General features: G+C 44.1%; 1 protein-coding gene across 3 annotated transcripts in view; it reads left to right on the plus strand.

Annotated features, from left to right (window-relative positions):
- daam1b (dishevelled associated activator of morphogenesis 1b) overlaps nucleotides 1-17,458 on the plus strand; it is a 43,002-nt gene that overhangs the window by 13,750 nt on the left and 11,794 nt on the right. For 2 of the 3 annotated variants that reach the window (XM_031870279.1, XM_031870281.1), the window contains exons 2-8: nucleotides 9,849-10,139; nucleotides 11,808-11,897; nucleotides 15,686-15,757; nucleotides 16,072-16,166; nucleotides 16,570-16,903; nucleotides 17,024-17,134; nucleotides 17,263-17,366. In XM_031870279.1, coding sequence (XP_031726139.1) covers nucleotides 9,954-10,139; nucleotides 11,808-11,897; nucleotides 15,686-15,757; nucleotides 16,072-16,166; nucleotides 16,570-16,903; nucleotides 17,024-17,134; nucleotides 17,263-17,366 — 992 coding nt within the window. In that variant the 5' untranslated portion in view covers nucleotides 9,849-9,953. Of the gene's footprint in view, nucleotides 1-6; nucleotides 229-9,848; nucleotides 10,140-11,807; nucleotides 11,898-15,685; nucleotides 15,758-16,071; nucleotides 16,167-16,569; nucleotides 16,904-17,023; nucleotides 17,135-17,262; nucleotides 17,367-17,458 lie in introns of those variants that run through there. The other variant, XM_031870280.1, reaches the window with a different exon arrangement.

Raw genomic sequence — 17,458 nt, forward strand, 5'->3', positions numbered from 1 at the left:
CCCCCCCCCCCCCCCCCCTCCCCTCAGAGCCATCAGTGAAACTGGGATTTTCCTTGGAACAGCCTCTGGGATCCAAAGGTGCTTGTCAGTGAAGCCTTTGAACCTGCGTGGATGACATACCTTGCGTAGGAAATGCACGGCCGTGTGTTGTGCTCTTCTGTCGACTAGCGCAGGAAGCTGGATATCGCAGTGAGTTGAGGATAAAGAAGGGGGAATGCAACAGACAGGGTAAGACGAAGAGCTCAGTGAATCTGCCTATTCTACCCTGTAATCAAATGAGTGCATGATGAAGGAGAAAAAAGGGAGTGCGGGAGCCGAACCCGGCTGCTGATTGGAATGTGTGTGGACTGCATGTGACCGGCAGATAGTCGGAGGCTATCGGTGTCTTCTCTGTGTGTGTGTGTGTGTGTGTGTGTGTGGCTGAGGGGAGTCAGGGCTGCTGGTTTGCTTTATCACTCCCCAGGATATACAGACTGGGATCCTCTCACCAAGACGGAGGTGATTCTGTCTTATTAGGAGGTGTCAGTGCGGAAAAAAATGGTGTTGGGGGAGGGGGAAGGGGAGGATGACAGGGTGCTCCGATCAAGCCCCCGGGGCTGATCTCTTGGTGAGAGAGTTGTCCCGTCTATGTGGGGAATGCCCCGTAATGACAAGGCTGGTCTGGAGATAGGGTGAGGTGGTGGTAGAAATATGTGTTTGGTGCACACAGAGGCTACAGGCTGCTATACCTCCCACTGTGGTTTTGACGAATGAAGTCCATTATCGGTGTCAAGTGTGTGTGTGTGTGTGTGTGTGTGTGTGTGTGTGTGTGTGTGTGTGAAGGGGGGCGGAGTCCAGATAATCAGGTCAATGTAAAAGAAAGTCACCTTGAGCACAAAGGGGGGGGGGGGGGTCTGGTGCTCATTCACTCATTTCCTGTCGCTGCCCATCCTTCTCAGGTTCTATGAATACTCTACATGTAAATACTGTTCAGCCTCCTGTGCTACATGAGGACGGACTCTGGATGAAGCTAGATGTTCCTCCTGTAATCCGTAATGGTTTTTTGTTATTTGTGTTTTGTTTTTTTTTGTCTGCTGAATTAGAGAGACAATCCTGTTTTCTCCTCCCTATAAACATCCAGAGGAGATTAAAAAAAGGAGGGTAATGTCTGGTGGAAGGGGCTTACATTAAACACTCACTCACCCAGCATGCACCGGTCACCCTTCACTCAGGTTACCATAGCAACTGAGAGAGAGAGAGGAAGGGATTTTTATTATTTTTTTAAAGGACAGACTGCAGCTCAGGGTCTCCGAGAAGAGATTATAACCTCTCCACGCCCCAGTGTTGACGATCTGAGATCTGTTTTACTACTACTGTAGTGTTGGACTGTGCACTGCTGATGTGTGTGAGTCCACAGTAAAATATCTTATCTTATGTTGGTTTTATGCTCGTTTGTACCACTTTGAGTGGCAGAAGCTGGAAGTTTTAATCATCCTTTTCAATTGTTTATCCATCACTTTTAACTAATAATTATCGCTTATTATGATAATACCTTTAACTAGGGCTGGGCGATAATTAAATATGATAATTGACTTTGAATTAAATCATATCATGATGAAGTCACATATCAAGATGCACAATTTCTTTCCCTTTTTCAGAAAATCAGAACTGATAAGAATATTGCTTATTCCCCGTATTTGTTTGACTGCATGCAAACACAGTCAGTGAATAGCTGGAAGTATTTATTATTTTTCTCTTTATATGCTATATATTGTTATCGAGATATAAAATAATGACCTTTATTGGAATAGAAGATTATGGTCAGATTGCACAGCCCTATAGCTAATTATGTAGCTGGTTCAACGTCTCTGCTTGCTCGCTAACTAGTTTTCATTCTCTCAACGCTAACATATGTAACAGGAATAGTCTGACTGACAACACAGTAAAGACTCTTCTCTCATAATTCATTCTCATAAAAGTTAACTCTCCATTCAAAATGATGATAAACAGCATTTTCCAAACATCTGCTCATCAAGACATTAGATCCAAAACATCGTGGATATGAATCCCAATTGCTAATTATTATAGCTGAAAACAACAACAACCTTGTAATTTATGACCCAAACTTTAACCTGCATGAAGAAGACAGCTGTTTTTTTTTGTTCAGATTTTTCATAATAATGTAGCGGCATGCTACGCGCTGCTCGTGCTATTTTTAAGTGAGTTAGATCAAAGCCAACAAACTGAACCAAGATGACGGAAGATGAAACCCTCGCCAGCATATTGTCGCCTGTTTTGAGTAGTTTCCTTCTTTGCCCCGAGCCTAACCTCTACTTGAAGGGCTGACCCGAGGAAGAATGCTAACATGTTGAGTGTGGGGGGTTGAAGAGTCTGTTCTGCAGAACGGGTTTGACAACGCTGCCTGCGGAAAGAGCAGCAGCCTTTTAACCTGCTTTTTAATCTCTGTCCTCCCTACATTTCAGCCGCACACTCCCCAATCCTAAATGTACATTTTCCTTTTTGCATGCTATTATTCATGCATGTGAGAGTTAACGGGGAATACCACCAAATTACGTTTTTAAGGTGTGGAACAGTTTTAAATAACACAGTCTTATCTCACAAAAAAAGTGAATTTTTCTGTCTTATCTCCAGTTAGATGATGGTGATTTCTTTCATTTTCGGAGATACAGATGTTTGTGTTCAAAGCATCCAGCGTCTCTATGAATGAGACGTACCGTTCTAGTCCTGTGCAAAACAGTGTTACTATAATACACCGCTCATTAAAGTGTTTGAGTCAAAACAAACACATGGCGGGGTCTGCCAGTAAACGGACCATCTCTAGGCTTTTAGATCATTGCGGCAACCCCTTAAGGAGTAGCTCTTAATACCACAAATTAGGTTCAGCAGTGACTGAATCTCTCCCAGGCAACAAAACAACGTCACTGACAAACATTAGTTCATCAGCGCAGGGTTTGCACAACCCCCTCCGTCCATAAGATAATGCTGTGACGTCAGCATGAAGAATGAACACAGTGAGTTAATCACAGCCGTTATCTCCCATTCATTTGGTCTTCATCACATACTGACTGCGACTGAATGTCTCTCCGGATGAAACGTGTGAAGACCTCGGGTCTGTTTAACGAGGAACGATGTGGAGAATGATTAGATTACCTTAATGCGATATGGCTGATAGAGGTTACAACGGATACTGCAGTGTGTTAGTAACAGAGCACAGAATATAATGTAGCTTTACTGTGAACCATTAAATGTTATGTTGAATATTACAGCTGGCCATAATAATGTTGGTTGAGCAAACATGCAGTAGAAACACTGCGGCAGTGCCTTGTTGTTCCAAATCAACACGTATACCAATGATGTGTGTTGTAATAACAACTGGAAAAACCACCACACCAAAAGAAAGGCACTGCATTTCAGCAACTGTCGCTACTTCAAAGTGCTACAAGATGGGACAGTTTTGTAACCCGCAACCATGTCGTCCATTTAGTGTGAAATGTGTCAGCCGGTGGAAGAAATGCTTCCGTTGTCTGTCTCTGTGCTGTGATCCATTTCTCTGCGCTCTCTCTCTCTGTATGTTAATCCTGTAATCTGAGAGCCTGCTTCAGCACCGCTCCCTCAGCCATGTGACATTAAACGCTCCAGAGGCAATGTGCCGTTGTCACATCTAGACAGACGATCCTAAATGCACACGAGCACACGGCTCTGCTACTGTAACACTGCTGCTTTTGACGGCTCTCTGATGTCTGACTGGTTGATTGTAATCTCCTCTTAACCTGCCAGTCAGCATTTCTGTCTCGGCCCAGTTGTTTTCTGATGTGTGTCCAAGTCTGCGTGTGTTTACTCGCTGTGTACTCGGGGCGCCATTAAGTAATTGGCAGAATGAGCGTTATGTGTGCTATCCAGCTGTGCGAGACAATTGGACACCACTGTGCCGTTTGTACCGTAGCTAAACCGGAGAAAATTAGACAAACGTGAAGCATCACTTCCAACATGAAAATAGTTGCCAAATGGCTTCTTCTTTTGTTTTTTAGAAACAACACGTTTACTTTCAGTTAGCGGTTATTAACGTTGGCTTGGAGGAAAAGATATTTGAGTTTTTCTGTTTTCGTGTTCTGCAGAAATAGACTGTTTTTACTACTTTTGACTGTTGTTGCTGTTGAGCATTTTGCGGTTGACTTGAGTCAACACACAGTTTTGAGTTTCGCAGGTTAAGCAAACGCTCTGTGTCCAAACACTGGGTTGCTGATTGATTTTCAGCAGGGCAGCTCCGAAGCTGAAAGGACTGCCAGCAGCCTTCCCTGTGTGACTCCCGAGCCTTTTGTTTGCAGCTGTCCAAATTGATCCAAAATAAATGAACAAATGTCGTGCACAACACCCATAGGGGGGGGGGGTTCCAAAAGTCCAGAAACCTTTTGAGTAAAGCTCACTGCAAATCCCCAAATTATGAACCGTGTCTCCAGTGGCTCCTTTGTTAATACGAGTACATTTTTAATTTGTCAGCGTGGGAGACACTGTAACGCCATGTAGTCAGATAGCATGAGACGTCAACACTACCTACAACGTCGAGCTGCCTTACATTGACAATCCTGTGCTGAGACGATCTTCAAATTGCAAGTCTGATCCGTCCCAAATCCTAAATCAGAAAAGAAGATTAAACTTATGTGTACCAAATGCCTTTCTGGTCCGCCTACAACACAGCTGCAGCTACACTCGCATGCAGTCAGTTATCAGCGTTTACGGGGTTTTATTTTCCCGTCATTACAGCTAAACCCAAAACAACACGTTTTGGGTTTATTTAAGATTTTGTGTTTGATTAAAAGCACGAATGAATTTTCCAGCAACCCCGTTGCCTGGTATTGATTGTTATTACGGCTCCAATACTCACATTCTCATCCAAGGTTTCTTCCATCAGCTGCAGAGCTCAATTAGAAACGTAGGAGATTTGTTCTACTGCGTCATTAGTGCTGCCGATGATTCCGGCAGCTGTAGATATCAAAAATTAAAAGTACATCTCAGTGTGCCAGAAAGTGCTGATAGATGCCAGCTGCTGCAAAAGAAGGTATTTCACACATCTGCTTTCAATACACTACTGTCCACTGTGTTCTCTCTCCAAGGTTAGATTCCTGCTCGAGCTTTAAGTGGACCTGTTAGTATTCATAGAATATAGACACAAAGCCACCTTTTTATGACAGCAGTTATTATATGAGAGACTACTACATTACTATTAGACGATAGGATATGTTTTTACTTGGATTTGATTCGGTTTAGAAACAGACTTTCTGTTTTAATGATTAGTTTAGATTGCAAGCAAATGCTAGCAGGACCAGAGAAATCAAACCCATCCTTTTCACTACGTAGTCCACTACGCCATCAACGTTCGGCAAACAAAGATGATCTTGAAGTAAGCTTGAACAGTGGAGGAGAACAAGAAGAGAGCAGAAGAAGAATGAAGCCAGCTGGATGGAAACGTGTCAGACCTTCTATGAATTCTTACTCTCTGTTCCTTTGCACTCGTGTTTAGTAACATGGGCGTCTCTCTGTGTTTTGCTTCAGATGCTCCTCTCTGCTTCTGCCTTTTCTCCAGCGGACATGACACTCGTGCAGGCACCATGCACGGGGCTCGCACTCGCTTTACAAACACTGAGACTCTCTTTACAGCCTGGCCCGACGCCAGGTCACCCGCCAAACCACATGGTCCCGAAAAACAACAAGGCTATCCAAGGATAGAAATGCACGACAGACAAAGAAGAGAAATGTTTGTGTGGAAATGGGTGGGCGGGTTTAATTGGGTATGAATGAAGGAGTGCAACAAGAATGCCTCGTGCTGTCTGTAAGAAGCAGCTTACAAAATTCATGATGTTTCTCCAGCACAGTCCCAAGAGTTGATTTATGTCAGTATAAACATCATTATTCTTGATTATATGGAAAGTGCAGCTGTTGCATGGCATTATCATCAACTCGGAGACTGTTAACATTTCAAACAGGCCTGCTAGAAGGATACTTCCTGGAAATAAGCATTAATTCTGCTCTCTTTTACTGCTCGGACAGCTGAGGGTCAGGTTGACTGCGTGAGTTGTGCATGCTTGTTTTGGGATTTGAAGTAATCCGTGTTTCTTCTCTGTTGGAGCAGGTGACAGTGGAAGGTGTACGGGTGTTGTTCAGGGTCACGGAGCTCACCTGGCTGTGAGAGGAATGTGCTCTTGTTCTAACAGGCCTCTGTTTTTGTTGGGAACCTTGACCGTTTGACAGACGGCCTCCGGGGGCTAATGTCGACGCACTCGAGTCTCACAGGTTAACAATTACAGCACAAACACTACGTCTTAACGGTGTCACGGTCTGCATGTTCAAACCGTGGATGTATGAAGAGAACGGGATGCAGCGTTGGAGGCGGGGCCCCGTTCATTCATAGGAAAGTTGCTTATTGGTGCATGAAAGCAAAGAACGTTTGATGTCCCGAGTGTTACATAAAGATGACAATAGCTGGATCTTCCAGCAATCTTCCACATCCATGGAGCCCAGAGAGCAAGAGCTTTTCCTTTAACCCCGACACCCAGTCCTGACTCAGGCTCATGCTCATGAACGGAGGAAGGAAACTCTGAATTTGGCTATTAGTGCATTCTACAATTTTGAGGGCTTAATAATTAAAAAAAACATCTATTCAAGTGTTCGTACTGGAAAGGTTATTTACCTGATGTTCACCTATGGGGGAAAAGTCTTTCAGGCCCAATGGCGTCGGGTAACGGACCCGGAAATTGTAATTCCACGGTTTGGCCACTATTAAAGCCTGGCGCTCTTCCTAGTGTCCTGGTCCAAATCTTAAACGTTCCCCGTCTTTATGTTCTGCCTCTTTGTACCCTCCCCACATGGCACATCCGCAGGTTCCTGTAGCTGGATGGGGACCAGCGCTGTCCCACTCTGGCTCACGAGTTTATACAACGTTTATTGCTCGCTTTAGCTAATGGAAAAGATGGGCAGTTTTGTGGACTAATATGGTCAAAGGGGGCTTTGAATTTCTTCTTCCCTTCATGCTAGAATAGGTGGTGAGCGTGAAGCCAAGCAGCTGCTGCTGAGGCCTCTGGTAGTCTATTTGGAAAAGTCAAGGATGTGTCAAAATAAATACAGTGTGTTCGTAAAGGTGAGCCGCTGTGTACTTTATCTCATGTGTGGCCATTTGTCTGTGTAGTACGATATAAGCTTTGTATATATATAGGTATTTCTGAGAGAGGATATTCTAGGGATGGAAAGTTGGCTATTGTTAGGTTTTTTTTTTTGACAGTTTGCCAGTTATTACGAGTTTGTTGGCCACAAAGAAACACAAGTGGTGATTTGGACGAATGTCTTGTGTGTCTGATTAAGTGGCCATTGCAATAAATCATTATCAACACAGTTTACCTTGGAACAAAACATTACATTGTGAAATGGTTTCTTTATCTTTGGGCTTTTAAGAGTTTTGATTATATTCCTTTGTGGGATTTGCTTGTTTTGCTTTTGTTGTCATCAGCATGTTAAAGGAGACAGAGAATAAAACACATTTCAGGACAGATTTCTAGATCTTCTGGTGGGTGGAAACAGTCTCAGGCGGCTTCAGCGGCTGTTCCATATTTGAAAAGTACAGCTGCTGGATAGCAGATGAACCCAAAAAGTGACTAAAATGAGACAGTGATGGCATCGGTCTTTATTTAGGAAGACCACAAAATGGATTTTTTTTTTTAGTGGCTCTACTTACAGAAAGTTGCCACAGGAAATGTCCTCACTTTTCCTTTTGGAAGAGAGAACTTTAGCTTTCTCCGTCGCCCTATTCCAACGAGCATAGTGACGCGCAATCTTCGATTACAGTGAAGTACATGACAGGACGGGGTTAAATTTGCTATGAACACACAAAGAAAGGTCAAGTGAACTTGGTAATGGTCAGCGGGCTGCCGGTCCCCAAGAAAATAAATTCCTGCAGGTCAGCGCAGCCTCTGTGATTATGATACTTGGCATCACACTGACCGGCACAGCGGGGAGGGAGACCGGAGAGCTGTTTTTGTGACATGCTGACGACGGTATCTTGAGAGATCTTGTGCACTTTATTCCATCATTCCTGCTTGGAGTTGAGCCAGCAGGTCTGAGAGCTCGCACCGCAGCTGTCTCCCCTCTTACTCCGTGCGTTTGTACGAATTAGGAGTTTGTTACAAATCAAACTTGTTTATGTTGTCAGTAGCGAGGTTCGAGGTCTGTCTTGTCTCAAAATAAATTTTTTTTTTAGCAACAGAGTAAACTGTCACTGGTAGTGTTTGAATAGCCGTAACCAGAGAACCAACTGCTCCACATACAGGTCATCTGATCCCAGGTCAGAATACTATCTAAAGAAAAGACATAAGGACTGTAACATTAAACAAGACTAACGGTCAACAGCCGCGCTGGAGGCTCTGTGAGGCTCTACTGTAGCACAGCGGTGCTTTGAGCTCAATGTTAAAGCTAGAATGGCAACATGCTCACGGTGACAATGCTAACATGCAGATGTTTAAGATGTTCACCATCTTAGTTTAGACGTGTTAGCATGCTAACATTTGCTAACATTAGCACCATACACAAGGTACAGCTGCGGCACATAGGGATGTCATTGGCTATAAACCAAAGAACTGGACAAATGAATATTCTAATCTGATGGTGGCACTAAATGGAAATGTAATGGCTCACTAAAGTTATTAGAAATGATCCTCAGGTGAGCATGAATGTCTGAACCAAATGTCATGTCAACCCATTAAATAATTGTTGCCATTTTAATCAGAGGATAACCAAAGTTATTAGGATCTATCCTCTGGGGAACATGAACTTCTGCACAAAGTTACATGGCAATCCATTGAGTTCTTAAGATGTTTCAGACTGGACTAAAGTGGTGGAACGGCCGACACACCGACATTGCCATCCCTACATTCCAGCGGCTAGCGTGGCTAAAACCAGCCCAAAAATACCCTGAACATGGTCTGTCTGTAATGTGCTCAACCTTCCTCATCAATGCTGTTCATTTATGACAGCTGATCTCGATTTTCTTTCCTCTGTGATAGAGAGGGAGGGCAGATGGGACAGTAGTCCAACAGGATTGCACACATTTCCTACATTACTGGTGAAAATGCAGCTGCCGGAGACCAAACCATGTGTGTAATCACATCTACGAAGTCAGCAGAGCCAGGAAGGGAAAGTCTGGCGTTGATGGTTATCGGATGATTGAAGCGGTGTATGTTCAAGTTTGACGTGGACTCCTCGTCTTGTAAATCTCACATGCAGTCCGACTTACACACCGTATCGTCTCAGGGTTTAAAAGAGGGCCTGTGTTTTTGCTCTTAACCCACAATGACTTCAAAACCACGAAAAGGCTTCACACACCTCTTTACCCTGGTCATTGTAAACACACCCCTCTAATCATTCCTCGTTAGGTCTGTAGAGGGAAGCCGATGCTGAATAGGAAGGAAGGGGAGATGAAAAGGCCTGAATAAACTAATCCTGGCAAATTACAGTCTCCATTTCAAATATCACACTCCTCCGGGGGCCTTTTGTGTAAAAGATATAATGAAATCTTTCAGTGCTGGCCTTCACTGATACGATGCATTGTAGTTTTCCTACAAAAGCTATGACTCTTCACCATTCACCATTACCTGGGGCAGAGGGTTAGGTTGTAACTGTGGAAAACTCCGCCTGCTAGTCAGGAACTAGTCGGTCGACTAATGTCCTTAAAGTGTTGCTGAGTGGCTTCAGATTTCATTCAACATAAAGTATTAATCTTTTTTATTTAGTACTATTGTTCCTCTGTCTCTGTGAATGCCAGTTTAAAAAGCACAAGCTTAAGTGTCCCTTCTCCGTGTCGACAGTACTCTCTGACGGAGGCCACACTCTGAGGTGGAGGAGGCTGTAAAGAGGCCCCCGAAGGAGCCTCCCACCCTCCCTACCCGACCAGCCGGACGCATCGGACAGCCATGGCTCCTCGGAAACGTGCCGGCGGCGGCCGTGGCGGCCTGTCTTTCATCTTCTGCTGTTTCAACAGCAGCGATCACCCGGAGATCACCTACAGGCTCAGGGAGGACTTTGCCCTGCAGGTCATGGAGCCGGCACTGCCGATGCCCGGATATGATGAGCTGGATGGCATGTTCTCCGAGTTGGTGGTAAGACTTCATGCTGCTGTTTCTGACCAGACTCATTGTAAGACTTCAAAAGAAACAATTCATGTTTTCATTTGACAGATAAGTCTGGTGTTAGTCTATATTTTTTCTTCATGTCAGCAAATCCCTTTTCCCTGTGTAGTTGAAGTCTTATACATCATACTCCTTACTGCCTTAGACCTCCACTGTTGTCCAACAAACACATAAATCAGCCACACCATTGCACTGGGTGACTTTTGCTTTTATGAGCATGACCACGATACTTTATTTTGAGTCAATCCCACACATACCATTGTGCTGCTGTGAGCACTGACTACAGCACCAAAATGTTTATAAATCTGCAGCTCAAAATAGTCCCCCCAAAGATTTGCTCCTGTTTGGGTACGTTTGCCAAAAACTACAGTGCCCAGCTGTTTTAGGAAATTATTTTTTACCTTCCTTTAAAAAATATTTGTGGTTTTATACAACGCATGTTTAACATCTAGCATAACAGACACTTTAATATGTTATTAATAAAGTCTTTAAAATATAATCTTACGTCATTGTTTTTCACTGTCTGCTTTTTTTTAGGACATTCCCAAATAAACGGTCACATCCTCCCAGTTTACACTAGCCTGTGAATAACGGGGCCGGGCTGCTATTCTTCCTCATTGTCACTTCTAATTTGTTGTGCTCTCCTCTCTCTCTCTCTCTCTCTCTCGCTCTCTCTCTCTCTCTCTCTCGTGCCCCATTTCCCTCTCCCGTGGTCGCCACAGTAATCTAAGCATGACATTTTTGCACATCAATAGACCTCATTCGGGAGCTCTTAATGTCTCGGCCTCCGCCGTCTGCTAATTGCTTGTTTTTGTCTCCGCGCCCTTTATGAAGACATAATTGAGTAAGTTGAGTGTGACGACAAGGAGAGGATTTCAGTCGCTCTATTTACCGAAAGAAAACAGCCACGTGCTTTTCTCTTTGCCCAGTATGAGCCACCATGTGCGTGTATAATCTGAACGAGCTTGCTTGGGGGAAAAAAATAAAGACTCGCGTTGTGGAATAAGTTGGGGCCATCTGCTCTGTTTTACGATCAATTAAACCCGACCTTTGAACTTGAGATTCATTGAGAAAAGTTTTCCAACAAAACCTGCAAGTCAAAGCTTCTTTTTCCGTCCTACACTCTCAAACAGAACATTAACAACAAACTTGCAACAACAAAAAACATACATTTGAATTAGGATAGAAACTCTTTGAGACGTGCATTGAGTGTGCTCTCTGGCTTTAGTCTTCCCAGCAGCACCCTTTGCGTGCCTCTGTGAAATATCTGTCAGACGTAGTGACGCATGTTGTCTCCAGATGTTTGTTACCACATGTCGAGCAAGACAGACCACACCTTATCTTCTGTTTTCCCCCCATTACTCACACGTCTAACGCCAGCGAGACATCTGATTTGATTCAGAGTCCTGTTGGATTTGACGATGAGAGCACCGGGTGATATCCAACCGATCATGATTAGATTCAGCACAAACCCGTCTCAAACAGAGAGCAGGGCTCTGTTGCGACTGCCCCTGCCCCTGCCTGGCACATGTTTTTATTTTTGGGGGGGGGGGGGGGGGGGGAACAGAATTGATTGATGTGGATATTTTTAAATAGATGTTTCTTAACCGTATCTGCATTTTTGTCCCCACTTTGCAGGATGAGCTCGACCTTACCGAGAAGCACAGGGAAGCCATGTTCGCTCTGCCTGCAGAGAAGAAATGGCAAATCTACTGCAGCAAAAAGAAGGTGAGCGACTTTCACTGTGCATTAAGTCAAACTCCACATCGGCCTCTGCACGCTTGCTGCAGGCTGGCTGCTTTGGCTGAACAATATCTGCAAATATCCTGCCAAGTTTGTGTAATCGCCTCCCTCATTGATTTGTTGTTATCTGAAGCTGTGACTTTTCTAAAACACAGACCACAGAACGTTGTATCACTGTATTCCTCTGCTCACAACAGGCATGAGTGTGTTGCCTGCACAGTGTATCTGTCTGCAGGCTTTCATCTTTAAGGTGTATACAGCTGCATATAAGATGAAAATGCACACATTATATAGCAACCTGAACTGCCTATAATACATACAATACGTACTCCAGTACCACCAAGAGTACTTTCTAATAACTTTATTCCCCATTATGTGATGTATTTCTTCAATTCCTGTCCCTTTCCTCATCACTATATAATACGTCTGCACTGCCTCTTCAAAGCTCCACCATGAATAACTCACCTAAGTGGAGGTTACACAAGGTGGATATAAAAATAGTGACATCTAGAGGGAGTAACACAAACGCTAAATCTAGCCTTTTCCATTAGATAATCCACTGACAGAGAAGGCAGGGTCAGGAGTTATAAAGTACTGACATGTAATGCAGGTTTCTGGTGACTCCAAACTGTTCTCCTTTGTCTCATTGTTTGACTGTCCTCCCTGATTCAAGCGAAGGATTTTTAAACATGCGGGTTCTCCTTTTTAGATAGTACACCTGTCCCATCAAAGCATTCAGCGTAGCCATAACATACTCTACCACTCTGTGACAGCGTCATATTTTATTATGTCTTTTCCTTCGCGATAAAAGGACTGTCAGCTGTTCTTCCTCTCCCTGTATATTCATTCCAGGAAAACGCAGACGCCTGGTCTAGTTTAGATCAACTGGAGTTGAGCTTTCAAAGCGCCATTGACTGTGCCCTCGCATTTGTACTGCAGTGTTTCTGAAGGTATGAGTGTGTAGGATATCCTGTCCTGACTGATAATGCAGACGGGGCATGCTTTTCCTACGTCCGCTTACAAACTGGAGGTGAGGAGAGTTGGGAGTTAGTGTGATGAATGAATAGTTTGCATGTCGGTGCGCAGTACAGGTCCTCAAAGAACACAGCTGCAGAAACCCATCATGCATACAAAGTATTGCACTGGTTGCAATCGTGCTCATTACAAATAAGGGGATTTTTTTTAAACAAAATTTGCAAAAGTCAAAGCATGGAATATTCTGTACTTTTCACATTTATCCCTTTTTGTGTTAATTCAATTGAGCTCAGAGAGTTTAGATATGAAGGAAGAAAGTCTCACATCACTGCTGACCTCATCCCGGTCATGTGATATTAATATTACTGACCTTTTGGTTAAGAGTTAGTTTGGACCATCAAAATATAACATTTAGAATCTTTAAATGAATAGTTTAACACTCTTTGAAGTAATAAGTGAGGTGGTTGTAGGCAGATTTTGTTACCTTTTAAACGGAGCCAGGCTAGCTGTTTCCCACCGCTTGCAATCTTTATGCTAAGCTAAGCTAACTGGCTTAGATGTAGCGTCCATATCTATGTGCCAATAATGTGTATTTATGTCAACTCATGAAGCAGAACCAATATGTGTTGCGTCAATGAATCTGCTAAGAGGTCTGAGACCTGCGTCATAAGCCGTGATCGATTATCATCCATTTGTTTGAGTATTGATGCTCTTATGACTTTGGCTGAACACAACGTCCACTAGCCTGCAGCTATAAGGCGAGAGAAGGTAGTGGAAATGACAACAGCATGGTGTGTGCTCCCGTTTCTACTGTGTCCCAATTAGTGGCCTCATTAGGAGTAGTCTCAAGGCCCGCTTTGAAAATATAACCCAAAATGTTGCACGGTGGTTTCAGTGTTGGTGTGAAGGTGGAAACAAATCTTTATGTGCCGCATCGACCTGCAGAGAGGGGGGGGGAAGGAAGGAGTTACAAAAAGACATCAATATTGCTGACTCGGCAGCAGGCTCTGGCCCTGACCCAGACAGATACAAACTCATCTAAGCTCAGAGAGGAAGGGGGTGCATGTGCGTGTGCGTGTGCGTGTGCGTGTGCGTGTGTGTGTGTGTGTGTGTGTGGGTGGGTGTGGAGAAAAGAGGCAAACGATGCGGTCGGTTGTCCAAGGCAAACAGGAAGGCTTCACTTCCACAGGTGCAGCTCTTGTGTGTCTGGCAGGGGGGGGGATGATAAGGAGGAAGGTGGGGTCATTACCAGGGCGCTCTGAGCCCGCGAGTGATAAGGCTGCTCTTTTTTCACCGGTGGTCCCTTGGCTTCAGAAGTTGGGCCCGGCCTGAAGGAGATAAGTCAGTCAAAAGCAGCAAAGCTTGAGCTGTTTGGCTTGGCCGGGCACCTGAGCCGATGAAATCATGCTACAGAGAATCAGTCTTCCTCCTCCTCCTTCGTCAGCTCTCCTGTAAGCTCCATCGTCTGCCAAGAGGAAGATTTACTGATCTGGTTGTTAGCAGAGATTTTTTTGCAGTTAGGTTTCAAATTTCATCCCAAAAAAGCTTATTTGTGAGAGGACAGAGCTGTAACTTAACTTCCCTCTCAAGCAGACTCTAAATAACTGAGATTGATTCCTGTTTCCTAACGTGCCTTTGATCTTTACTGTCTCAAATGTGAAGAAAAAAAAAAAAATAGACTCCCAGAAATACACTCCCCACTTTTTCTCTCTCATCGTGACCCTAAATAAACGAAAGACATGTCAGCGTTTGAAGAGCGCTGACTTCCGAGTTGAAAGATGAACACTTTACGATGCGAAAGGAAGCGGCCCCACCTCTGCGTCTGCTCCAGTAATGGACTGAACTCCGTCCAGCGCCCTGCCGGGTCAAGCTGGCACCGGACGTGAGTGGAACAGCAGGATCAGACCTTCCCGTCACTGCACGATCCCCGCAGACCGGCCAAAGCCTGCAGTGTCTTTCGGAGCAGCCAAGTCTCTCTGCAGGCCGCTTTATTAACTGACCCCCAATTAGTTTCTGATGGTCACAGCTCACTTGTGCTTAATGGAGCCATAGTTAAAATGAAAGCTGGGGCCCTTTTATGTACAAGCCAAGTTCATGGTCAAGTCCTTTTCTCCTCAGTGTTTTGCCCCTCGAGTTAGAAAATTCAATCATCTAAGAAATGTCTTACAGTTATTTCTTATATTTCACTTATGATACAAACGTGCCCATCAGGAGATTAATCGCAGCATAAATCAGGCCGTGTCCTTAATCCACCGTTTTAACATTCATTTGCTAATCTCAAGATTTTCCCGAGCAGCTGTGCTCTCTTTTCTGCACGTCTCACCACCTCCTGAAGCACTTAGTGAAGCACTCGATGATCAAATGGGCTGGATATCTGTGGCGCCCTACTTTTCATTTCCTGCTCCATTTTTTTGGCTTTTTGGCTATTTATTCCCTGAACCTTCTGTTCCCCGTGTGTTTGTTGCTCTTTATATGTTTCATGTCTTTCAAGGCCAATTGGTCTGACAATGATGAAATGAAGTTCTCCATCTGGTTTGCAGTTTGACTTTGATTTATTCAAACGTGTCGTGAACCACCCAACGACTTTTGACTTTCTGCAATATTTCCTTCAAGACCACGTTTTTTAAACTTCAAAATCTCAATCGCTCCCAATTAATATTCTGAAGCCCAAAACATCTTTTTCTAATAAACTCATCTCATGTTTTCTTTCCCCTGTTGTGTGTGACATTCCTTAAAAACAATGCCCATGTGGATCACTGCACAGCATCTTTCACTCTCTGTTATTCTCTGTTTTTCAGGAACAAGAAGAAAACAAAAGTGCCACTAGTTGGCCAGAATACTACATTGATCAGCTCAATTCAATGGCAGCTGTAAGTAATTCTTTCTTTTTGGATAAAACAAATGGTCACAAAATAGTCCTGGAAGAAGGACCCGGCCTCTGTTGCTCTTCCTTTCCTTATCCGATTCAGAGGTCCAACATTGTAAAACCCTCTGAGACAAATCTGTGCCTCTGGGCTATTTGAATACAACCTAATAACCTCTTGTGAGCCAACGAATAACATACTTTTTAATTAGCTGGGAATAAATGCTCCATGTGACCTGTACATCTCTGGAAATCAGTAAGGTTAGCTCTATTTGTCCCGCCCCTCAGACTTCAGACTATGTTTAATCTTCTGTTGGACAGAGAACGACGCTCCTCGCTCTGGAGAAAGAAGACGAGGAAGAGAGGAACAAAACCATCGAGAGCTTGAAGACTGCTCTGAGGACGCAACCCATGAGGTGGACAAATACATCCCTCATCTCACTCTCTCCTGTCTCTTTTATCTCCTCCTTGTCCTTAATATATTATGTCATCCATCATCACATCTCTTTTCATGTTTTCAGCTGCTCTCACCTTGACCTTGTGTACACCCATAAAGGTCACTGCACTGTCGGTTTCCCATTGACCTGAATGTTCATTAAAGCATTTCTGGACCCTGAGCTTTTCACTGCACTTTAAAACCAAATGTTGTGAGTTACTTATTACATTTAGTCAAGATGATATAGCACAAGGACATAGAGAGTGGATAAATGGACACGCATAGATACACACATTTACAGCTTTACTTTATTTGTGAGTTTATAGTTTTTCACATTAAAACTAGTCTCCCGAACTAAGATGATTTCCCTCTCCCCATCTCAGGTTCGTGACCCGTTTTATCGACCTGGACGGCCTCACGTGTATCCTGAACTTCCTGAAGAGCATGGACTATGAGACCACGGAGTCGCAGATCCACACGTCTCTGATCGGCTGCATCAAAGCTCTGATGAACAACTCGCAGGGCCGCGCCCACGTCCTCTCTCACTCCGAGAGCATCAACATCGTCGCTCAGAGCCTGGCCACGGAGAACATCAAAACCAAGGTGGCGGTGTTGGAGATCATGGGCGCCGTGTGTCTGGTGCCCGGCGGACACAAAAAAATCCTGGAGGCCATGCTGCACTACCAACGCTTCGCCTGCGAGAGGACAAGATTTCAGGTGGGTGGGAGCAGGCCAAGCGCACGGCAGTGGTTTTATCATCATTCGTAGATCGATAAAGTCATTTAAAAGCAACAGTGTGTGAAGATATCTTAACTGTAATGACCTGTCATCCCGCAGACCCTTATAAACGATCTGGACCGCAGTACAGGGCGATACAGAGATGAGGTCAACCTGAAAACAGCCATCATGTCCTTTATAAATGCTGTGCTGAGTCAAGGCGCTGGAGAGGTGAATTATAAACATTAGACCGCTTTCATGCTTCCTTCCACACTGGAAGGTCATCGTGTCATTAAAGAGACTCTTTAAAACAGTTCTACTGCTCATTTCTTTTTCTGTTTTTTTTTTTTTAAATACAGACAAGTTTGGAATTCCGTATCCACCTACGATATGAGTTTCTCATGTTGGGGATCCAACCGGTGATCGATAAGCTACGCTCTCATGAAAACTCCACATTAGACAGGTGAGAAGGAACAGAAAATACAGTAATGTCTGGAGCTTTGGGAAGAATACACCTGCTCCAGAGTGATGCCGGTCAATGTGTGTTGATCACGA

The sequence above is a fragment of the Anarrhichthys ocellatus genome, unplaced genomic scaffold (genome assembly GCF_004355925.1).
Source record: "Anarrhichthys ocellatus isolate YVR2014 unplaced genomic scaffold, GSC_Weel_1.0 scaffold52, whole genome shotgun sequence".
In the NCBI taxonomy this organism is placed as follows: Eukaryota; Metazoa; Chordata; class Actinopteri; order Perciformes; family Anarhichadidae; genus Anarrhichthys; species Anarrhichthys ocellatus.